The sequence below is a fragment of the Alosa sapidissima genome, chromosome 20, assembly GCF_018492685.1.
Source record: "Alosa sapidissima isolate fAloSap1 chromosome 20, fAloSap1.pri, whole genome shotgun sequence".
In the NCBI taxonomy this organism is placed as follows: domain Eukaryota; kingdom Metazoa; phylum Chordata; class Actinopteri; order Clupeiformes; family Clupeidae; genus Alosa; species Alosa sapidissima.
In genome coordinates this window covers 12,990,727-13,013,433 of record NC_055976.1, presented here as the reverse complement: position 1 = coordinate 13,013,433, position 22,707 = coordinate 12,990,727, and the positions used below count along the sequence as shown (strand labels likewise).

Below are 22,707 nucleotides of genomic sequence, written 5' to 3'. Positions count from 1 at the left end.
TTAAACACCTCTTTTCCTTTTTCTAAGTGTTTCTCACACACACACTTTCACATAGGTACATGTATGTGCGAGCGCGCGCACGCACGCACGCACGCACGCACGCACGCACACACACACACACACACACACACACACACACACACACACACACACACACACACACACACGCACACACACATTCACATGCATGCGTGTTCTCACACACATACTTTTTTCCTGCTCTCACTTTTCTTTCAAAAAGAAACCCCAAATGAGATTTCATTGGCAAAGACTGTATGAAACCACAGAACAGTGAGATCCTTATATATATATAACAATGAATGATCATACACTTTCTAAGCGTAAGTGTCTGAGTGTGAGTAACCGGTACTTAGATACGGTGTAGGATCTCATTACAGCATTTCTGAGACATTGCTGTTGAGCAAGGATGCATTTCAAATGAATAATCTTTTCCCTTATCAATCAGCAACATACGTTTTGTTGTTTTATCTAAAATATAATCTAAACGACTGTGTTTAGCCAAAACATTGTTTTACAGTATATCATGTACTTATTTACATACAGTATACATGTAGATGTACTTGAAATGCTTTTGTATAGTGAAGAAACTACAGTATTGCAAACCTCGTTCTGTATAGACAATAATAGCCCCCCCCCCCCAGCAGTGATGAGCTGTTCAGCCTTCAGCAGCGATGAGCTGTTCCTTTCTCATGCTTGCCTTCATTTCTCATGCTTGCCTTCATGTAGGATTTGTGGCTTGGATGCCGGCCCTCTCCGCTTGGCTTGTAGCACCAACAGGAGATTACTTTCTCTGGCCACTGACACGCGAGGTCTGGGCTCGCTGGTCACTACATCACCGTAACCGCGGATCAACAGGAGTCCAGCCGTGTGAGGAGCCGGTCCAGGCTGGAGCACACACACACACACATAAAGTACACACATACATACACACAAGCCATGGCTCCACAAACCTTGTGTACATACACACACACATATGTCTATTTACGTGCACGCATGTGTGTGTGTGAGTGTGTGTGTGTGTGTGTGTGTGTGTGTGTGTGTGAGTGTTAGTGCTTGAGTGTTGTAACCATCATTCTCACTCATCTCCCTCTCTTTCCCTGTCTCTGCTCCATTTTGATTAAATGCTGCGTTTCGACATGGGTTGAACCTTCTGTAGCCCTAATACCATATTACTTTCTACGGAAAGATGGACCAAACCCAACTGGTATGGCAGTATGTGGTCACTCCTTTCTGACACTGTTTGAAATGACATACTGGTGTAAACTGCTTCACCACCTGACAGCGTAGTGCACAGTGACTGTTGACCGACTGAAGATTAAACCCATAAAAGTTCCCTCCCCAGCACCCAAGGTAATCGAGGCAATCAAATTAAGAAATTTCATTTCTCATCATAAATTTATATCCAGTCAAGTTCAGATGCCAAATGTTTTTTTTTATCCATCTTTAACTGTATCCTCTTAAACTGCCTTTGTCTTTCAGCTGTGAAATTGTTTGTGGTAAACTTTCAGAGATGTCTGACAATCCGGTGTTAGGAGACCCAGTAGAGGACTTGCTGTGTGTGTGTGTGTGTGTGTGTGTGTGTGTGTGTGTGTGTGTGTCTGTGTGTGTGTGTGTGTCCGGGTGTATGTTAGTGGGGAGCAGTCTCCAGCCTCCATCCCGCTGTGGTCAGATTTACATCTCTTTTGCTCCCTGCAGCCTCAAAACTTCAGCCAACTACACGGTGAAGTCGGGGTTCACATGAAGAATGATTTTGGCCCCTACTCTTCCTATATCCTCCACTGCCAAGAAGCACCAAGTGCAACAAAAGGGGGAAGAAAAACCAGCGTGCATATGGCCGGCTTCCAAACGCCGGCAGCTTCGGGGCTCAAGACCACCTCAACCGTGAAACAAACGCAGCGCAGCTCTTGCCCTACCGAGCACATTTCTGCCTGTCACAGTCAAACAGTCTTTGGCACAGCGCTGCACAACGCAGCATACAGTAACACCTACCATCCCAACATCCCAACATCCCAACACAGCAGCAATTCACACAACCAAAGCTTTATTTAACATGCCACATAGGTCAGCCTACAACACGTCACAACGGGACTCGCTCTGCGTCACAACAAACTCGCTCTGCACAATCTAGCAAGCACAACTGTAACACAACACAACCTGCACAGTCCTGTAGACATCAGTATAGTGAGTCTAACAGAGCACACACACACAGCCATGACTCAACCAAGGCCCCTCCCAGTAGGCTATAAGGTAAAGGCTGCAAGTTCACATCTGCTGGGAAAGTGACTCACCTATTTGTTTATGTAATAAATATAGAAGTGTACCTCCACTGGGCTTCTCACAAAGACTGATAAATAGGAAACGGCATACGCTATTATGACGAGTCTTGTGATTGGGAATGCAACAGTGAAGAATAAACTGTTGTGTTTTTGTGGGTGGTGAACGGACATGGCCTTTTTGTTTGGAGGAGAGGAGGGCTGTCAGTGTTGAATATTTCCCTGGAAGTAGCGCTATCTTTATCTGCAAACGAATGTGTGCCAGAAATACAGTCAGATCACGTCCGCTGTGTCATGAACGTAACACACGTAGACGCAGGGGAACTCTACTCCCGTTTGGCTAACCTTTGGACCGCCATCTGTAAACAAGAATCTGAAGCCGACAGCACCAATCTAATCACCATCTGCCGTGACTGTCCTCCTTTAGAGAGCATCAAAGGAGAACACTCAGTCAATCAAATAATGGAGTGACTTTGATTTCACTGGCTGCATTTGGTTGTTTAAAACAAGAAAAGTACACTGTCTCTTACAATAATTGAGACAGACAAAACACACTCTGTTTCTGAATCTCTGTACATATTAGTTTTTATCATTCCCCTCTGCTTGTAATACCTCATGCCAAAATATGTATGTGTTATGATTCACACTGTCTTCACAGAAACAATGTCAACATGTACCAGGCAGATTGAAAGAGACTGAACAAATTCAAAAAGAATCAGAATGTAGTTTTCATGTGCAATGATTCTCAAGTGTGACACAAAACAAACAGGCAAACATATCCTGGGAATCTGAGGCTGTTGCACATTATGTTGACTGTTGTGAAAACACCTAATGTTTTGTTGTTCCATATTACAGTCACAATGCCACAGTATGTGTCAGCCAATGCGTCATAATCTTTCCTGACCTTCTGAGAGCATTACCTGAACAAACTCATGAACTGACTCAGTTTCTGCTACCAGGACATTTAAGATCCACCCGACATCTTCAACATTAATATGTGACATAAGGTCAAAACACATGGACACAGGTGACCCAGAGGTATCTGCAGATCCATAAAGATGAGGACTTTAAAAAGAGCAGTGGCCGAAGTGCAGTATTTGTTCCAGACTTCACAGCAAAAGCCTGTGCATTCTGATTCTGAAATTGACACACTTTCTGCAGAGCTATTTCATGTTCTGAAAAGGGAAGTAGATGTGCTAAAATTCTTGTCAAAATCAGGTAGCAATTTCCCTATTTTTAGAATGCCAGCAAGCTATTTAGGGTCCAGTCTTGCATCCACATTGCAGTCCTAAGACAGGCAGTCTTTGTTAAACTGAGCAGTGCTAATTTTAAAGCTATTAAAGAGTCATGAGTTGCCATAGGTAGTGTTTGCCTGTGCCCCTGGAGAACTGGAGTACCACACCACAGAGAACAGAACAGTCAGTCCTTGCAGTAATGTTTTCATCGAAACTAAAAAGTGAAAGCCAAACAAGGCAACAAAGTGAAAAAAAAAAACAAAAAAACATTTAATTTTGAAAAAGGAAATGGATGGGGAAAAAAGCTTCTGTTATAAACACTGTGGTCAAAAAGCAACTCCAGTTGCTTTATTGCTTTACTATTGCTACTATACTATAAGAGCAGGGTTTAGTCCCACAGCAATTGTGGAAGATGATTTCATGCGCTACCAAGTGTTTTATCAATCGATATCCTTTTAGAGGTTCCTCGGAATCGAATTATAAGTTAACCAATTATAAGCAACGGTGAGCAAAACGCAGAGACCTGATTGGTTTCACTTTCTTTAGTAGCGCTCAGCCTTCTAATTTTCTCATTGTGGGATAACTTTTAGTCACTGACCATCAACTCTCTCCTACAATGCAACACTGCTATTTCGTAGTTCACGCCAAGCAAGGTCTAATTACTGTTAATTGATAGGCTATCCAATCTGCTGTGCCGACATGTGGCAACCAGAAGACTTGCAAAATGATGGTACAATAATACCCAACTCGGACCACATTTCTCCTTTCTCAACAGAGGCACCGCGCGCTTCACCTCCAGGGACGCTTGGCGCTCATTGGCTAACCAAGAGGTGTCCCGTGGACTCGCACTGTATAAACTCCCAGAGTCCGGGTGGAAAACGTCAGATCGCAGTCACGACAGGGTGGATGGGCTCAATGATAAAGTTGGTGTTACCTCTTTCAAACACACATGCTAATCAAGAACGGGCACTGATACTTTTCTAAAAGCACACAGAGTTTTAATACTACGGAAACCTGAATGGAATATTGGTTCGTTCGTGGTGGTTTTAATGGTTTTGAAAAATAAATAATTTTGCCTCCGTCCCGCAGCCAACAGTAAGTTATGTTATTTTCAATCTGCTACATCTGTCATCATGATTGAATCTTTAAATTATGCGCCCATCAAAGCGTCGGTCTAACATGTAGGGTTTAACGTATGCTGATTAATGTTAATATGTGGGTCTTTGGGTGATAAACGTGTTTTGTGTTCTAAGAGGCATTCCACTCCCGCATACTGAGCGGCGCTGATACTGATTTGTAGTGTAGCCTATACGGACTGCCGACTTGGTGCTAAAAAGGACTGATGGGAGATTCGCAGGTGCTCCGTGAAGGCAGTTTCACAATTATTTGCCGTTTGCCTTGATTAGGCTACACCATGCATGTTTACTTTAAAAAGAGATAACGGTATTGCATACTCTGCTGCGTCCATATATGTGAACTACAGGAATTGGTTGTCATTTGATTTCACTGTTTTATTTATGATAGAAGTATGTAAAGAAGAGCATTTCACTTAATAGTTTTTAAAGTCAAACCATAATCTACTATTAGTATTAGGTTACTGCAAAATACACACACACACACACACACACACACACACACATAGTGAGAGAAAGAAAGAGAGAGAGAGAGAGTTTGTGTAACAGAGAAAGTAAAACAAATAAACTGAAAGTTTTTTAAAATGTGATTTACTTCCAGTCAAATCAGAGATTCATTCACCCTCCACCACAATTCTAGTTGGTCCTTCTGATCTGCAGTATGTGAGTCTACCTTCTTCGACATTTCTGATTTAAGAGCTGAAAACATATGTTGAAACAGAACATATTTTGATATTGTGAATAAAAAAACAATCCAAATTGCTTGCACATTGACTGTCCGTTCACATGAATTTAGTTTCATTTACGCTCATATCAGTGACAAAGTCGTCAAAAAGATTATTTAAGGAGGTGGAACAATGGGGCTTGTCTGTGTCCGGTGTGGTAGAGGAATGTTGTGCTTATGGTATCTCCAAAGATATCTTTTAAAATTGCTTTGTTATGGAACCATTTAGTTCCCCTTTTGGGATTCAGGAAAGTGGCACAATAGGAGAACTGTGAATGAAGCGTAGTCCTTAGGCCGTGAACAGATCACTTGTCGATGACCCTGGAGACCCTGTTGACTAATAACTTTCCCATAACGTTTGACTATGGGATGCCTTAATCCATGTTTTAAGTTTATGTTTAAAAGTTGGAAAGTTGTTGCTTTGCCTTAACTCATTGGGTAAACTATTCAAGTAGTTGGTGGCTCTAATTGAAAAGGCCGTTTACCCATACTTGCTGTCTCTGTATTGCACTACACAATCCCCTCTGGTGATTGCTTGAGTCTGCTGCAACTTTCTTTCAGCTTTATGAACTGGCTCAGTGAGGGCGGTGCTAGCCCATTTTAAACCTTGTTGATCAGGCAAGCATCAGCGAAATTTTTAAAATTATCAAAGTTAAATGAATTATATTTCTGAGTTATATGACAGTGGTGATAGCTGTTGGCCTTACGCTCAAGTGTTGTTAGTGCCTGTTTGTAGAGGGACACAATTGGTCGCAGAGTTGTTTGGTTTGCCTGTGACCAACTAGTAAAGCAGTATTAAATATGTGAAAAGATCATGCATAAAGATTGTAGCGGCCTAGACAGGTATGGTCTTATGTCTTTTTTCCCCTGGGGATCAATAAAGTCCTATAGATCTATCTATCTATCTATCTATCTATCTATCTGCCTGAAGCTGGCAAGGTTCAATTTGACAGTATTGGCCACCTTTGGAATGACAGAGTTGAATCCTAGATATTTAAAATCTGTAAAAAACTTGACTTTAGACTATAAATGTGTGTGTCATGTGTTTTCCACTACACAAAGATCCTGACCTGTAACACTTATTTCAGATGTGGTGGTGAGGGAAATATCAAAATTAACATCATTTGTAAAGAAAGAAAAAAGGAAAGACAGAAACTGAGGAGAAACATTGCCAGTTCCTGGTAAAAACATTTCAGTCTGCATATCAATGCAATCCATCTTAAAGCTTTTCAAGTGGTGCTACAAGATGTCTTGAGTTGTCATCAATCTTCCTCCTCATGTGCCAGAGGCCAGCATGCGGGCAGATAGAGGTGCACATATGACTACCCATGCCCTCGCCGAGAGGGTCCCAGGGAACAAACTCCTCTGTGTCTCCTCTCCCTCTTAAAGCTATTACAAGAACACACATGAGCCCGCGGGCTATGTGTTATGGCCGCAGAGAGGGAGAGAGGGAGAGAGAGAGAGAGAGAGAGGGAGACAGGGACTCTTGTTAAGGGAGGAGAAAAAGAGAAAGAAATGAAAACAGAAAAGCCTTTCTGTTCTGCACGGCTGAGTCCTGATAAGTGCTTTAACGTCCACTTCTACTGTGGGTGCAGTGGAGATGTTCAAACTCTCCAGCGGTGATATCTCGGAGGTCTGCATGACGCAAGTGCACCATCTGTTTGGAGAAATGGTTTATACAAATTTGGCAGTCGCTGGACTGATAACAAGAAAAGTCCCACAAGGGAAATAATTAGTTTCAAGTGTTTTTTGTGTAATGCTGAAAATGTTATTTAGAGATCAATACTGTAGGTCACTTGACGTTACGGGGTTTCCTGACTTAAATAGTTTCCTCTGCAAGTCTGTGTATTTACACAAAGAGCGCTGACATTGTTTTGCTTGAGCAGTGTGTAGGCTCACTTTGACTGATTGTCTTGAGACAACACCAGCTGCCTAGGGTCCCAGCCTTGTGTAATGAAAACATATTGTGTTTTTTACAGGTTACAAGGCAGCCAGGATACACTGCCATCGAGGATTGTCCTACACACACCCTCCTCCTTCCTCCTCCTTTGTGTGTGTGTGTGTGTGTGTATGTGAGAGAAAGAGAGAGAAAGACAGAGAGAGAGAGAGAGAGAGAGAGAGAGTGTGATTCCTGGAGAGAGGATGAGGGCCACAGTGCTCCTACTTCTGCTTCTGGCAAGTTCGTGTGCTGGGGGTTCACGCTTTGCTCGTGACACGACGCAAGATGACACTGACCAAGAGCCCGGCAACAGTGCACAGTCCAGCTCGGCCGTCGTCATGGGCAACGGCTCCAGCCCCGCCGCGGCGGACCGGCCCATGATGCCGCATCCGCCCATGTGCGTGAAGCAAACTGAAATCAAACACGCGTTCAAGTACGTCAACACGGTGGTGTCCTGCATCATCTTTGTGGTGGGGATCATTGGGAACTCCACCCTGCTGCGGATCATCTACAAAAACAAGTGCATGAGGAATGGGCCCAATGTGCTCATTGGCTCCCTGGCCTTGGGGGACCTCCTCTACATCCTCATCGCCATCCCCATCAATGTTTTTAAGGTGAGTGGGGGAGAGTCGAAGGAAGGTTAAAGGGAGGGAGGGATGGATGGAGATTTGTTCTTCACCCCATCTGTGTCTTTAAGGTGAGTTGAGGGGTCAGGAATGGATGGAAAGAGAGTTTGTTCTTCATCCTCTTTCCTCTATCACTGTCTTCATCCTCATTTCCCTATCACTGTCTTCAAGGGGAGAGGGGGAGGGTGTCCTCATCCTTATAAATGACGATGGCAGGAAAGGAGAGGAGGATGGATGGATGGGTGCATGGAAGTTTAGACTATTCATGAGTAGGATTTAGTCACTGAATTTGCAGGGGCTACTCCAAACAAATATTTATTCATAGATGAAGGCAGGAAGAAAATTAGATTCCCATCGTCGCCCTTCACATCACGCACCCAGTCACATAAATTTAGCAAATCCCCAATAAAAAATCCCATCTGCAAATTTTGCCCAGTTCCAAATGATGGAACAGTTTTGTAACGCGCCTGAAAAGGGAACAAATTGGATCTCCTGAGCATGTGTTTCACTAGACGCAGAGGCGATGCGGACGCATAGTAAATTCTTGGCTCGTGACCTTGAGTCGGGGAGGGACTGGCTGGACGGTGCTGGCTGGGTGGGCTGGAGCAGAGTGTGCAAGAGGAGCGAGTGACTTTTTCTCTTGTACCCTGACCTTCACTTCAGCTCGTCTGCTTTCCTTACCCACTCTCCCTATGTCTCTGGCTCCCTGTCCCTTTCTTCCTCCTTCTTCCTCTTCTTCTCTCCCTCGCTGGCTGATGGTGTCTTTTTGCCCTTTTCTTGCATGTCTTTCTGCACTCTTTTCAAGCTCTTCCTCTATCCTTTCCAAAGCAACATGTCTTGGATGTAGACAGACATGAACAGTACCAGACGGGACTTGAACCTGCAACCTAGGACATAGGATGCAGGTGTGCAAAGCAAGGAGGCTAAACCCCTTGGGTATGAGTATGGGGGTGGACATGGTTGGCTGGGTGATGAGCTAAAGTTGAAGAACATGCGAGGGGGGAGTGGGTTCCTGAAAAATCATTCCTGGCCCACAGAACTGTCTATTGTCTCCCTTGTGGGTTTTAGTCACAGTCTGTAAACCCGGCAGAGTTGTCTGTCCACAAATGACACAAGGGAACTGGCCTCGTTACCCGGCCAACTGCATTCTTTGTTGATGTCAGGGGACCCCATCTTATCCTCCAGCTTCTCTTTTAAAAGTCCCAACTCTGGCGATGATTGACAGGTGTAATTACATGCTCTATGATATGGTACTGAGCAAAATACAATGCTGTTGGGGTTGTTGGTTTGACTGGAAACAATTTCCTTTCTCCGTGCTGGAGGCCCTTCGTTGGATCCCACTGCAAACACTTTTTCCCTGGCAGGCCCCCTTTTACAAGAGCACTGACAATGTATTTGGTTAGAAATGTAAGCCTGTTTGTGTTGGCCAAGACAGTGTCTGCTTGAGCTTTGGTAAAATGCCCTCAACGGAGGGGGAAAAAATTGATCTAGTCTGCAAATCCATCCATTCTGCCAAGGCAAGCAAAGCTGCCAGTGTTTAAGGATGCTGAAATCTCCCCTGATGCTACAGTACTGTGTACCATTTTTTTCCCTTCCGCAACATTTGCCTGCATTTCATGCTACTTGAGTTAGACAAGGTGTTGAGTTGACTTAATATGGGATTACCATCAAACGTAAGCACCCACCAGAATTCAGCACCGTCCTGGACTTAATTCTTTAACTGTTGGTGTCTTCCCAACATGGCATTTATGTCTATAATCTGTCCAAAGACCCCTCTCCTCAGAGAGCACTTGATATGCATGTTTTACAAGTAAGGGATAATGCCCGACGAGGTGTCCATTATACTGTGTTGACAGGTATGAGTTAACTCTGCTAAGGACTTAGTAGTCATAGGGACATAGTAGGCTACATTGAAGAGACTAAACTAAGTTTATATTTAGAAATAAATGGACGACGCGGAGGCGTGAACTGTCCGAGGCGAAGCGGAGGACGGTTGCTTCCGCGAAGTCCATTTATTTCTGATAATGGACACCTCGTCGGGCATTATCCCGTTTATACCATGGTCACTTACAAAATAAATACATATGAAATCAATTATTAATACTAATTGAGTTTTAGAGCTAAAATCGTTAGTTTTTTTAGCTGTTTATCGAAACGCTGTGGCATGTTGATAAGTTGATTGTTGACAATGCTGCCTTGGTTACCAACTAGCGTTTGAGCCAGCACAGTGATTTAGAACTGTCATCAGGCAATTAGAACGGAACGTCTTTTTACAGGTGTAGTATATCGCTTTTTAAACAACACCCTTTTTCAACCTAGACCATGGTATAAAACCAAATATTCAGTTGACCCCAACTGAAGATTGGAGTAGTATGTATTGATAAGTCTAAACTGTCATAATTTACAACATGGTTGGCAGTGTTTCTCAAAGGTTACATATACTTGGCACTGAAAAAAAATGTATTCTGGGAGTGTTTCAACCAAGCCTCCATGAACGACTTTTTCCTGTTTCCACTACAAACTCATTTATCAGTGCAAGCCAGGTGCTCTACCTTTCTGTGTTGTTTTATGGAGTATGTTGGTTTTTACTCTAACTCCTGCAATAATACAGGAAGCAAATGTGAAATAGGCTGCTTTAACTGTATCCAAGTACATTTCTTCTGTTTGTGCACCTCAATAAATTACGATTTGTATAAGGACTAAACCTAACCCAAAGAAATGTGTGTCTTCCTTCACACCAGCTGTGATAATATTTATGTTTAGCGCTGTAGTATTTTACAGAACACTGGGCACAGTTTAGTCTGTACCTGAGTAGCAAGATGGCCTCCTAAGCACAAATTGTTCCACCACCCAACCCCACCCCCTCTTCTCTGTGCAGTTGCTGGCTGAGGACTGGCCGTTCGGCGTGTACATCTGTAAACTGATGCCCTTCATTCAAAAAGCCTCAGTAGGAATCACCGTTCTCAGCCTGTGTGCCCTGAGTATAGACAGGTGAGTCACCTCACACCACAGGGATACCCTACTCAGCTCTTATACAGTTTATATACAAATACATGTTTGCTTTGATCTCATTGCACAGCGATGGTTGCACAAGAACACATAATCTCTACTGCTTGTCCAAGTGAGGTGTTGGTTGTTGGGTATGTGTAGTTGTTGAGTGACTGGGGATCACAGTGAAAAGTTAAAGGATTAGATGTAATCTTATGAGGTATATTTCTACATTTGTATGACCTTATTAACCCTCATCAGTGCCGCTGACGCACCCTTGGGGAAATGACTAACTACTTACGCTCATTGTCCGGAGGTGCTGCTGGTGTCTATCGAAAGGGGAGGGTTCAGGGATCAAGCTAAGCTAAGGTTTTCCGATATATGAAGTAGAATCAACGTTATTGTCATATGTATTTTTTTACCGTGACCGCAATGTGTCAAAGACGTCTCGAAAATAGTGGGGGAAAACTCACAAAACATTGTTTTATCATTATTTTTGAGCAACAAACCAACCAGAAAGTAAACTGAAATGACCATGGGACGTTTTATGGAAGTCATTTCCTGTCCAGAGATAGGTAGATTAACTAGATCAGCAACAGCACCATTTATCCATAGACCATAATCCACCTATTGACTTGCATTATAGAAAGTAGTGTCAACATGACTTTGAGTAGGGATATCTCTCTGTCTATGATAGTTGCAGTACACATTTCAATGGTATTTATTTCAGAATAAGAGTGTGTATGGTTTCAATTAGTAAAACTGTTTAATCTATGTATTTGTGGTTTTTGCCAATCATTTATTTAAAAATAATAATAATAATAAAAATAAATAAATAAATAAATAGACATATTTTGATGTGTTTGCTCATGTTTGTGTATATATAGTTAAAATTAAATGACAATACTATATCATACATAGTAATGCAAAAACCTGCAAAAATGGCTGGAGTTCTAAGGGTTAAGAAATATATTGGTGTCCTACAAATTGTAGATTTTGCAAAGGCCTAGTTTTAGGAGCCTAGTGTTATATACTCACAGTATATATTGTTATTATTTTTAACAGCACAAATAGCCTTGGAATGAGTATATATATATTTTTTTTTTTTAAACTTTAGATTAAACTGGACTAAACTGATTGAAAGCACACAGTGGATACAACGGATATGAAGTTGTGCCTAATGAGCCTCATTAACTACAAAGGCCATTTATCCTTTATGCCATATTTTCAAGCTATACACTTTAATGGGCCAATAAAGGAATGGCAATTAAATATGGCATGTAAACTCATAAACAGCTTGAGTTAGCAGGAGGTATCTGAGATTAGCCTGGCGGGCCATCCTATATCATTGAAACGTATAGTCTGGAATCGAACCATTCACCTCGCTTAATCCAAGGGGCGGGCAGAGAATTGTCTTTCAAACTGCCTAGGCATGCAATAGGCCAGCGCTACGACCATATCCGTATCCGGTCGGCAAATACATCCTTCTTCGAAAGGAATGACTTTCAAAGAAAAGCACAAGTCCAACTCCTCCAAAGTTGACACCAACGCCGATTCAAACAACCGCTCTTCGTTCGCCATAGCCACCTTCCTTGTTGTTCACCGTCGCAGGACTGTCGTTATCCTGTTAAGCCCGCCTTAAGACTCTCTAACAAAATAGAGCGCTGTGATTGGATGACGTCCACGGCGTCAGCCAATAGAAATCCCTATGGTTTGATTCTAGACGTACAGGCTGAGCAAATTAATTTGCCGCTGTTAGGGTGCGTCTAGATTTCTAGGCTAATCTGAGATGTGATAATTGACAAAGCCTCATTGAGTACCTCATATCCTCACAACATTTCTGAACAACTTGGATCCTTAAACTGAAGAACACCAGAGGGACACCCAGCCTTGAACCCTGGCAGCAATCCTTGCAAACTATTCTGGCCTCTGAAGAATTGTTGTGGTTCATACATAAAAAAATGATTAACAAACTGTTTGGGTCTTTAGACTGTTTTGACACAACTAAACAGAACCTAATCTAAGCCACATTCAGACAGGAGACTAGCGATGCAGTGCAGAGAAACAGGAAAGAATGTTAATGAAACACAGCGACTAGACGAGATTACTAGCAAAATAACCGTTGGTGACACAAAAAGTTGCAAGACAAACTTTTAATGCGAGAACCAAATCGCTGGCTGGCTGTAGCCTACTCATGTTTAAGTAACCTGAACTGAGCTGGGTCGGCCCCACAGGTACCACGCGGTGACGTCCTGGAGCCGGGTGAAGGGCATGGGGGTGCCACTATGGAAGGCGGTGCAGGTGACGCTAATCTGGTTGGTGGCGGTGGCACTGGCGGTACCAGAGGCGATGGCCTTCGACATGATGGAGATCTCTTACCGGGGGAGCAAACTGCGTGTGTGCCTGTTTCCCCCCCACCAAACAGCACCGTTCATGAAGGTAAGGGGCACGCATTGTTAGGTGTTGTTAGTTAATGTGTTAAGTTCATGGATGCTAGTTACAATGCACTTTCATTAATTTGGCTGATCTCGATCCAGTCACGGAGCCACATGTAGCAATATTTGTGTACAAGTTGTTGTAGGTCTATGTGTACACAATTTTCATAAATACCAGTTAACATGGAGAAAGGTGCTCAGAATGATTTCAGTGCATAAGCACCATTGATGTGGTCCATGAAGTCTAAGAATGGTCAATTCCTCCATAATTTAATGCATTTTAAGTTTTCTCTTTGTAGGCTGAAAGAAACACACACACACACACACACACACACACACACACACACACACACACACTGTGACTGCTCAACCCTCTGGCTTTGAGCAGGGTCTTGATAGAGAGTTTTGTTGTGCACATCTCGATGAAAGGTTATGAATGTCGTGCGTGCAAATTGCGGGAGTACAGAAATCAGGTTTGCCTTAATGGTCATGACATCAGAGGCGGAATGCCACATTGGGTAAACAACTTTATTTTTAGCTCAGAAAAATTCCTGTTTTTATTTTCACGGACTCGGGATGGGTCAGAGGCTCAGCTGATACACTATGACTTGTCAAACTGCAAACGAAAAAAGCTGAACAGTCAATATGTAAACATATAAATCTTCATGAGAAGTTGATCTTCAAATTAAGCACAGTGCTGTCCAGATCATCAAAGGAGAGATAAAATCTAGATTTTATTTTTGGTCTGGTGAAAGTTACAGAGAGTGCCTGTTCAACATGGACAGCAGTCATCTAAGACTGAAGATGTCAAAGCATGTGACCCAACTCTGTCATAATGTGGGACACAAGTTACTCAAGCTTATCGAGTCAACTTATGCAGGGGCGGATTAAGGTGGTTATGGGCCCCTAGGCTACATTTTCGGTGGGGCCCCCCTTCCACAAAATGGCCTATAAGGCAACATACAATTGAACCACCAGATACTCATACAACATCACTGCAACGTTGGAACAGCAACAGCCCAGATACTCATACATCACTGCAGTTGGTACAGCAACAGCCCAGATACTCATACAACATCACTGCAACATTGGTACAGCAACAGCTGACCAGATACTCATACAGTACATCACTGCAACATTGGTACAGCAACAGCTGACCAGATACTCATACAACATCACTGCAGTTGGTACAGCAACAGCTGAACACCAGATACTCATATACGTAATCACCATGACCAAAATTGTACTTTTTTTTACTTTGAATCTTGAAAAAAAAAAATATTGACCTACCTACCGACCCATTTTTTTTATTATGACTGCCGCTAGCTAGCGGTCATATAGGGATTGTCAAAGTTTTTATGACCGCCGCTAGCTAGCGAAGCGGGCATATAGGGATTGTTTGGTTTTTTTCCCCGTCATCTACTTCCTGAATTTTTGGTCAACGATACCCGGGACACCGAACCACCGGGGCACATGAAATTTGGTGGGTATGTAGCCCCACTAGACGTTTACGGAAAAATTTCGCTTGGTCCCCGGGGGCCACTCCCCCACTGCGCTGGCCCCCCCGAAACCCAAAAAATTCAGTTTTTCCTAAATAACTACCTGAACCGTGGCACAGAGGATGAAGAAATATTTATGGTATGTTGGTCTCAAGGGCCCACATCAACCCAGCCCATAATCACTCATTTGTGATTTGCACCCCCCCGGTAAAAAATGAAAATGCAATATCATTCTGCTTTAAATCGCCCCTCTCTTCAGTTAAGATGTTCAGAACTGCACCAAATTGTATGTGTAAGATTAACCTGACATTACGCTTCCTACAAGGACAAGACTGTGGTTTACCGCTGAGAACGTCTACTAAGGGTAGGATGATTTCTGCATGACATGTAATTCCCATTTCTTCTTGAAGCCGAAATAAATCTGCGAATGTTTATCGGGCATGCTTGGTTTTTACTGTAGGTAGGCTACGTTAATCTTAAGTTATATCAATAGCCTAGAGTAGGGAAGAACCGGGACGAATGAAACACTTCTTGATTAAATGTAATTTACAAAGACATCGTAAAACACTGAAAGTTAATATTTTGTCTCTAGCAACCTACATCTATCCTCTGTTAAATACAGTAGCATCTACAGCTCTGAACAAAACCGTTCAAGAGTTATTTAAGGAGAAGTCGAACGTGGGTTTTGTTTCATTCGTCCCAATATTTCTATCGGGCGCCTACAATGGACTAGGCTGGGTGAACTCAGCCTGATCTGCCAGCGATTCCTTTTCGATTTCTTAAAAGACAGACTAACCATGGACCTCATAGTTGCAAAATGCAAGGGAACATGAATCAGCATATTATTTGCACAAACAATAATGGACAGTAGCTCTTCAACTTGGCCCGTTAAAATGTGTATGAACAGTCTAGCAACGCATTTCATGAAGGCCCTTTTGGACATGTCAGTTATTTGCACCACTGGGTAAAACGGCATTTTGTTTTAGCCTACTGGTATTTAATTTGTGCATTGACAATAAAGCTGAATATCATATGAACTAGATGACTAAACTTATGCATATGTAGAAGAAGAAACATTCACAAAAATCCATGACATGACCTCTCTTCTTGATAGCTGTTGAAAACGGCATGGAACTGACAGGGATTGTTTTGTTTAATAATAAATAAATAAATACATTATGCTGCTACCTTCTGCTTTTCCCAAATACAATGTAGCCTAAAGGTGTACCTTTCATCAGTCCAGTTGCAATGGATGGACTGTGATGAACTGCCCTACTTGTGATTGTTTAGATATTTTAAAGGTTTTATAACAATGCTACAAATTTTTTGGCAAGTGCTACAAATCTATTCACCTTTGCAGCGCCAGTAGGCTACTTTGTGTGCGGCCCGCAAACACACATTCCAAACAAGCATACACAAAAGTTTCAAGAGTGGGGGATGGAGTAGAAGATGGAGACAAATTCATTTATATGATTTATCTAGTTTTTTTGGCTGTTACTGCAAACAAGAATATTTTTAAGGATGGCCTCATGACTGTGAAAATGGCTGACATTGAACCACAGTGCTTTAAATGGGAGCCCCCAGTATCGGTCATCAAGGCATCAAAATCTGCCACAAACACTACAACACACAACATCACTCATAAACACACACACACACACACACGGACATAACCACCACTGTTCAAGAGACCATTTTGGGGCTAAATGTGCTTTTTCTCATTTGGTTGTTTTCTGTTTGTTTATAGAGCAGAATGAGCCACTGCTGTTCAAAGGGGCCATTTGGTTGAAATTATTATTATAATTTATGTTATTATTATTTATTATAGGGTTCTAGAATAAATAAAACAGTGTGTTTGAAATAATGGAATTTGTGCTCTCTCATGAAGCTGGGTCTATGGGACATGGGGAGGGTGGGTCTCTGTTGATCGGGGGGAGGGGGCGTGGCGCCACGAGTAGTTCAAGCAGACGTAGGACTTTCATCAAAGTTCTTTTAGGCAAGTCCCTCCACTCGGCGGCCATTTGACAACGCTTTTTGGGCAGTCGTCGGGCATCCATTTCGGCAGAAATGCGCATGCGCAAGGCTTCACGACACCAATCTTGCTCCAGCGGCGAGATCACGACACATGATTGGCACGGTGTCTTCACAACACACCATATGATTGGCTCAATATATTCACATCACACCACATGGTTGACTCAATGTATTCACATGTCAACGTTTTGCAGAGGAAGGGGTGGGATATGCGTAGACAACGGCCATATTGGCGTGACAAACTAGCCCCATGCATTTCTATGGAGTATTTTTTGAGTGCTGTGTCTCCACATTAGAAAGTCTCTGCTTTCATGTACTTCGATCAGGGGGGATACTCCCCCCTGAGAAACAAAGTCTCACTCCTTGCAAACTTCAAAACTTGAGAGCCCTGATGATGTATATTTTTGAAACCTAATTTGACCGTGAACTCTGCATATTTATCCAATCGGCGCCTTACTACTTTAAATATTTGTTTTGGGCCAATGAAGTTTAAGTTTTGTTCTCTTATGTAAATTTGAATGAATTATTTATTTTTTTATGGCCTGGCAGGCTGGCACACGTGGGGCCCCTAGGCTGCAGCCATATCTAGCCTATGCATTGATCTGCGCCTGAACTTATGTAATGTTTCATAACATGTCACTCTACACTGTTAACGTCTTACTTACAAAAACATTTATATTTATTCCAGACTTAAATATATAACAGGTAATGAGTCTTGGAAAAGGCTTAGACCTCATGTGGTAAGGAATTGAAGCTAACATGTAGGCCTAATACCAACACAGCTTTTTATGCTTCACTACCTGCTAATGTAGGAAATGTGGCTGTGAATTTGCAGCTAATCAGGCTCATACTCTGTGACTGAGGGTTTCTGTGATGTGCTCAGACTATAGTATGTGACTTGTGTAACGTTCCATCAGCCATGTTGTGTGTCGGCTTCATGTGTCCCACTTTTCCACAGATCATGGGTTTGTACCAAAGATTCTAGAACAGAGCTCCGCTCTAGAATCTTTGGTTTGTACTATGAAGCCAGGTTACTGCCTTAGTCAGGTATAACTCCAGGAGTAATCACTGATATTTAGAAGAACACTGGCTTCAAAATTGACATGTTCTTTTGAGATCAGTAATAACTCCTGAAGTTACTTGGATAAGCCATAATCCTTCCTCCTTTGAAGTAGGCTACATTCCTCCGGTTGTGTGGTTAGTGTGCTGAATCAGTAACTCAGTATCCTATTTCTGCATGTCTCTATTTCAGTTCTACCAGGATGTGAAGGACTGGTGGCTGTTCGGCTTCTACTTCTGCCTTCCTCTGCTATGCACAGGCATCTTCTACACCCTCATGACCTGTGAGATGCTACGACGTAAGAAGGGAATGCGCATCGCTCTGAACGACCACATGAAACAGGTATCACCGTTAACCTGTTTTTTTCTTTCCGTTTCTGCTCTATACTGATCTACATATTTGCTCTCATTCTTAGAGCCGATCATTTGTTGTGATATATCCACAGGTGTGGAAACAATGTCTGTGATTGTATTTGCTCGCACTTGGTTTGAGTTTAATAGACTTGAGACTTTAACCCAGTCAGTATTTTTATAAAAACCTGGTCTTGAGTCAGACTTCCAATACCTTCATCTGTTCCCCTGCAGCGACGTGAGGTGGCTAAAACCGTGTTTTGCCTGGTGGTGATCTTTGCCCTCTGCTGGTTGCCGCTCCACCTTAGTCGCATCCTAAAGAAGACCATCTACGACCAGTCTGACCCAAACCGCTGTGAACTGCTTAGGTATAGTGGTTTCACACACATACAAACACAAATGCACACGCATGTTAAAGGGCAAATATGTCTAAGATAGTTTGCATTGTTGGTGTATTGGTAGCAATAAGTCTTCTTGCTTATCCAAAACCTTCCATCAAATAACCTTGTTGCTATAGTTTAACCAAAACAACTTTTTACAATAGGTGACACTTGAGTCGAGCTCACCGGTACCAGACTACTGGCTTTGAAATTTAATTTGACCAAGTTTACACATCAAAGGGCACACAGGGTTCCCTCTAGTTTCTGCTACAGTGATCAGTTTATAGATAATGGCTTGTACCAGTCTCCAGTCATGAATGAGACAATGTCAATTGATTAATTTGTCGGTTTGCATGGATACAGTGACTTCATGACCCTCCTTCCTGCTCACCTCTCTCACCCTCTGCTTGTCTGTTCCATTAGCTTCTTGTTGGTGTTGGACTACATCGGCATCAATATGGCCTCCCTTAACTCCTGTATCAATCCTGTGGCGCTCTACTTTGTCAGCCAGAAGTTTAAAAACTGCTTCAAGGTAAGACTGTGGAAGGAGAAAGAGAAAAGACATCTAGAAATGGTTTCTATCTAGAGATAGATTAAAGATGTGTGCACTTCATGAGATGGTGAGCTGTATGTCTGTCACTAATTGACTCCTAGATGAAGTGAACAGGCTCATCCAGCCAGTCTCAACCCATACGTTTCCCACGTTGGTCACTTTGTACTCAGTACACATTGTGCTCTGTTGACAGTCTCGCCTGGAGCTTGAGAGAGACAAAAACAGAGACAGTTGCAGCTGAAAAGACGCTGTTATGACAGCTGAGCTATAATTGTAGTTTATGTCTGTGTCTGTGAGAAATCTATGCTCAGAGGACTGCATCTGCTGAATGAGTCCTTACAGCTCAGATGTTTGTAGCTTCTTAACACCCTGTGGAAAATGTATTTTCTTATGTCCTGCAATATAACAAGCTGAAAACAAAACTATGAAATAATGAGTGAAAACATTAATTACTAAAAAACATAGACTATCTATCACAATTAACTATCACTAAGATACTAAAACCTCTGGGGCTCAGTGGCATTTCTGTGTCATGTGGCTGTAATTTTGTACATTTATTTATGTATTTTATAAATTCTTATAGAGATATGTATTTAAAATGTTTTAATTTCTATTTTTTTTCAGTCATGTCTGTGCTGCTGGTGCCAAAGGAAGTCCAGGAATATCTCTCCGACAGACGAGCGAGGATCTGGGGTGCGCTGGAAAGGCTCTTGCCATGGCAACGGCCTGGACCGAACCAGCTCACGGTCAAGCCAAAAGTACAGCTCCACCTAAGGCCAAAGAGTTGGGAGACAAGTGGAAGGACAAGTCCGGTTACAGTTCTTGTCAACCATGCCTACCAATGTTCAGAGTCACTGCACAGACTGATAAGAGTGACCCTGAGTTACTATTACTCCTTCCTTAATACCCGGAAATTAAGCTGAAGTTCCGCCTAGGAGAGATACCCTCACAAGTAGGCAGAGGAAAGTCCTGGATCAACCAGAGAAGAAACTAAACAGGTTAAGTCCTGCTGGTCTGGCTGTTCGTCACTGAAATGGAGGGAGTGTTTATCCATGTAGAAAAGAAAAAAAAGAAAAATATTATATATTAAACCACAAATATGTATATTTTTTAATCATGTGGACTTTTTGATTAACTTTACGTTTATTTTTGTTTCTGTGGCACCCTGGGCTGTGCTCTCTGGATGTTCACTATCCTGGTTAAATGATTTAAAGGGGGCAGAGCAGTCGAAGAAGATCAAAAACGCTGAAAAACATCCTATCGGGGCGGGGCAAAAAGAAGCTTATGTGGGCCTAACTGTGGAACACATTGAAATCAAATCAGGGAGGGGTGGGTGGGTAAAACCTGTGTGGGACAAGGTGTTATTTAATGATGCATATATACTATGTACTTGTATGTACTTGTAAAATTATTATTATTATTATTATTATCTGTAGAGACAGCTGGTATATCTTCTTTGTAGTGAGTCAACTTGAAAAGGAACACCTTCTGTTTCCATGTAACGTTCATGATTTTGTGATGCATCTGATGTATCTGTCTAATGATAAGGAATAACCTGTATGACTCAGGTCTTAAGTAGAAAGACTTTCTCTCGACAAACACAACTTTTGCCATTCCCTGATTTACGTAGGAAATGGCAGACGTGAGAAGAGCCTGTTACACCAAAACTGAGAAAATGAGAAAAATGTAAGCATGTAAAGACTGTGCAAAGTGAACATTTGTAAACTACTTCAAAATATTTTCCTAAAGAATTCTTATATTGTCTTCTTTGTTTTCCATCTTAATCTGATCAAGTTATTTCCGATATTAACAGTTAAAGTAGCGTTTCTACTGAGTATTGAATTTGTTGACTAATATACTGTATGGCAATAAATACTATTTTATCACATTAGGGGTTTCAAATTTTGAATGAAACAAACCATTATTGTCCTAAAGGAAATGTATCTTGGACAATTTGTGCACTCAAAAGACAGACTATGACAGCAGAAACGTCCACAGGTATAGAAATTGGCAACATTTTATGGACATGATTGATTTTCTGAGTGCTTTTGAAGCCAAACTAAGTTGTGCTTGGCCCAAAAAGCCTATCTCACCTTGTTTGGCACACCAGCTTGCCTGTCCCAGATCAGAGAGAGTCCTATAGATTTATGACTGTTGACCTAGGGAGAGATGTGCCTAATTTGTTATGTTTTTACTGTGACAGTTACGGTGGCATGGCCTGTTACCGAGAGGGTAGACCAGAGTGTTAAATCTGGCATACTGCTGGTGAATGTTGTAAGAATTGTGGGTAACTCACAGAGTCCTGCAGCTGTTTGTCTATCCTTTTTACGACGGAGTATTAGGGCCACACATGAAGAAAAAAATATTTTTGCCATGAAGAGATTAAACTCGACATGTCGAGAATAAAGTTGAAATATCGTGTCGACATTAAACTCAACATTTTGAGAATAAAGTTGACATATCATATTGGCTTTAATCTCGACATTTCATCTTGACATAACCATCAGAACTAGTTTAGAGAGAGAACGACCGCTCCAAAGTAGGGTGAGGACCCAAAGACTGTGGGTCATGAAGAGCACCTTTTTGGATGTGCGGTGGCCTTCTCCACATAAAAACAGAGTGAAATAACATTTTGTAGGCCTATTATCAAAAAACATTATATCATTGGAAACATGTATTATTCTACCTATATAAAAGTGCATGTTATTTCCATAACCGCGAGATACACGTTTCACAATGACTGCAATGAGTAGTTAACAGACATTCACCAAGAGGTATTCGAAGTAGGCCTATCATTCATGAGTCACATATTGAAATTGTGGGAAGTGTAGGCCTACATAGCTTAAACTGTATGTTTAAACTGAATTTTGAGTTTAATGTTGGCACGTCGACTTTAAAGTCGAGATTAAAGTCAACATGACATTTCAACTTTATTCTCGAAATGTCAAGTTTAAACTTGTCATGGCAAAAATATTTTTTTCTTCTTGTGTGGCCCTAATACTCTGTCGTAATCTTTTTAATATTCTGTTCTTAGCAGTTTAACTTTTACCTTCCTTAAAATGGCATTCTTATTTCTATTTATATCCAAAACTCTGTTTAGAGCAGTGGTTCTCAAAGTGTGGGGCAGGCCCCACTAGTGGGGAAAGAGACATGACAGATGGGGCGCAATCAACAGGAGGAAATTTGTATTTGTGCCTATCTTTAATACTGCCTTTCTTTTTTTGACAAGTAAGATCATTCAAAACAAAATAGACACACACAAACATACAGTAGGAGTCATAAACAAACCGACATATGAATTTAAATATCTGATCCAGCGGACAGAGACGGGAAATGTAACATGGAACCAAAATGCAAAAAATATATATATTTTAACATGACCATTTTGCCAGGTTGATGGGGTCAGGTGGGGCTTGAAAATGTCCCACCTCCAAAGTGTGGAATGACAGAAAAAGTT

The 22,707-nt window shown here is 41.9% G+C and overlaps 1 protein-coding gene across 1 annotated transcript in view; it reads left to right on the top strand.

The window, feature by feature from the left end:
* The window catches only part of LOC121694273 (endothelin receptor type B-like), a 34,069-nt gene extending 12,931 nt beyond the window's left edge, over window positions 1–21,138 (top strand). Inside the window, exons 2-9 of the mRNA XM_042074355.1 lie at window positions 4,422–4,624; window positions 7,366–7,939; window positions 10,830–10,942; window positions 13,174–13,378; window positions 18,160–18,309; window positions 18,552–18,685; window positions 19,121–19,229; window positions 19,875–21,138. Coding sequence (XP_041930289.1) covers window positions 7,529–7,939; window positions 10,830–10,942; window positions 13,174–13,378; window positions 18,160–18,309; window positions 18,552–18,685; window positions 19,121–19,229; window positions 19,875–20,024 — 1,272 coding nt within the window. The 5' untranslated portion in view covers window positions 4,422–4,624; window positions 7,366–7,528 and the 3' untranslated portion in view covers window positions 20,025–21,138. The remainder of the gene's footprint in view (window positions 1–4,421; window positions 4,625–7,365; window positions 7,940–10,829; window positions 10,943–13,173; window positions 13,379–18,159; window positions 18,310–18,551; window positions 18,686–19,120; window positions 19,230–19,874) is intronic.
* The last annotated feature ends 1,569 nt before the right edge of the window (window positions 21,139–22,707 follow it).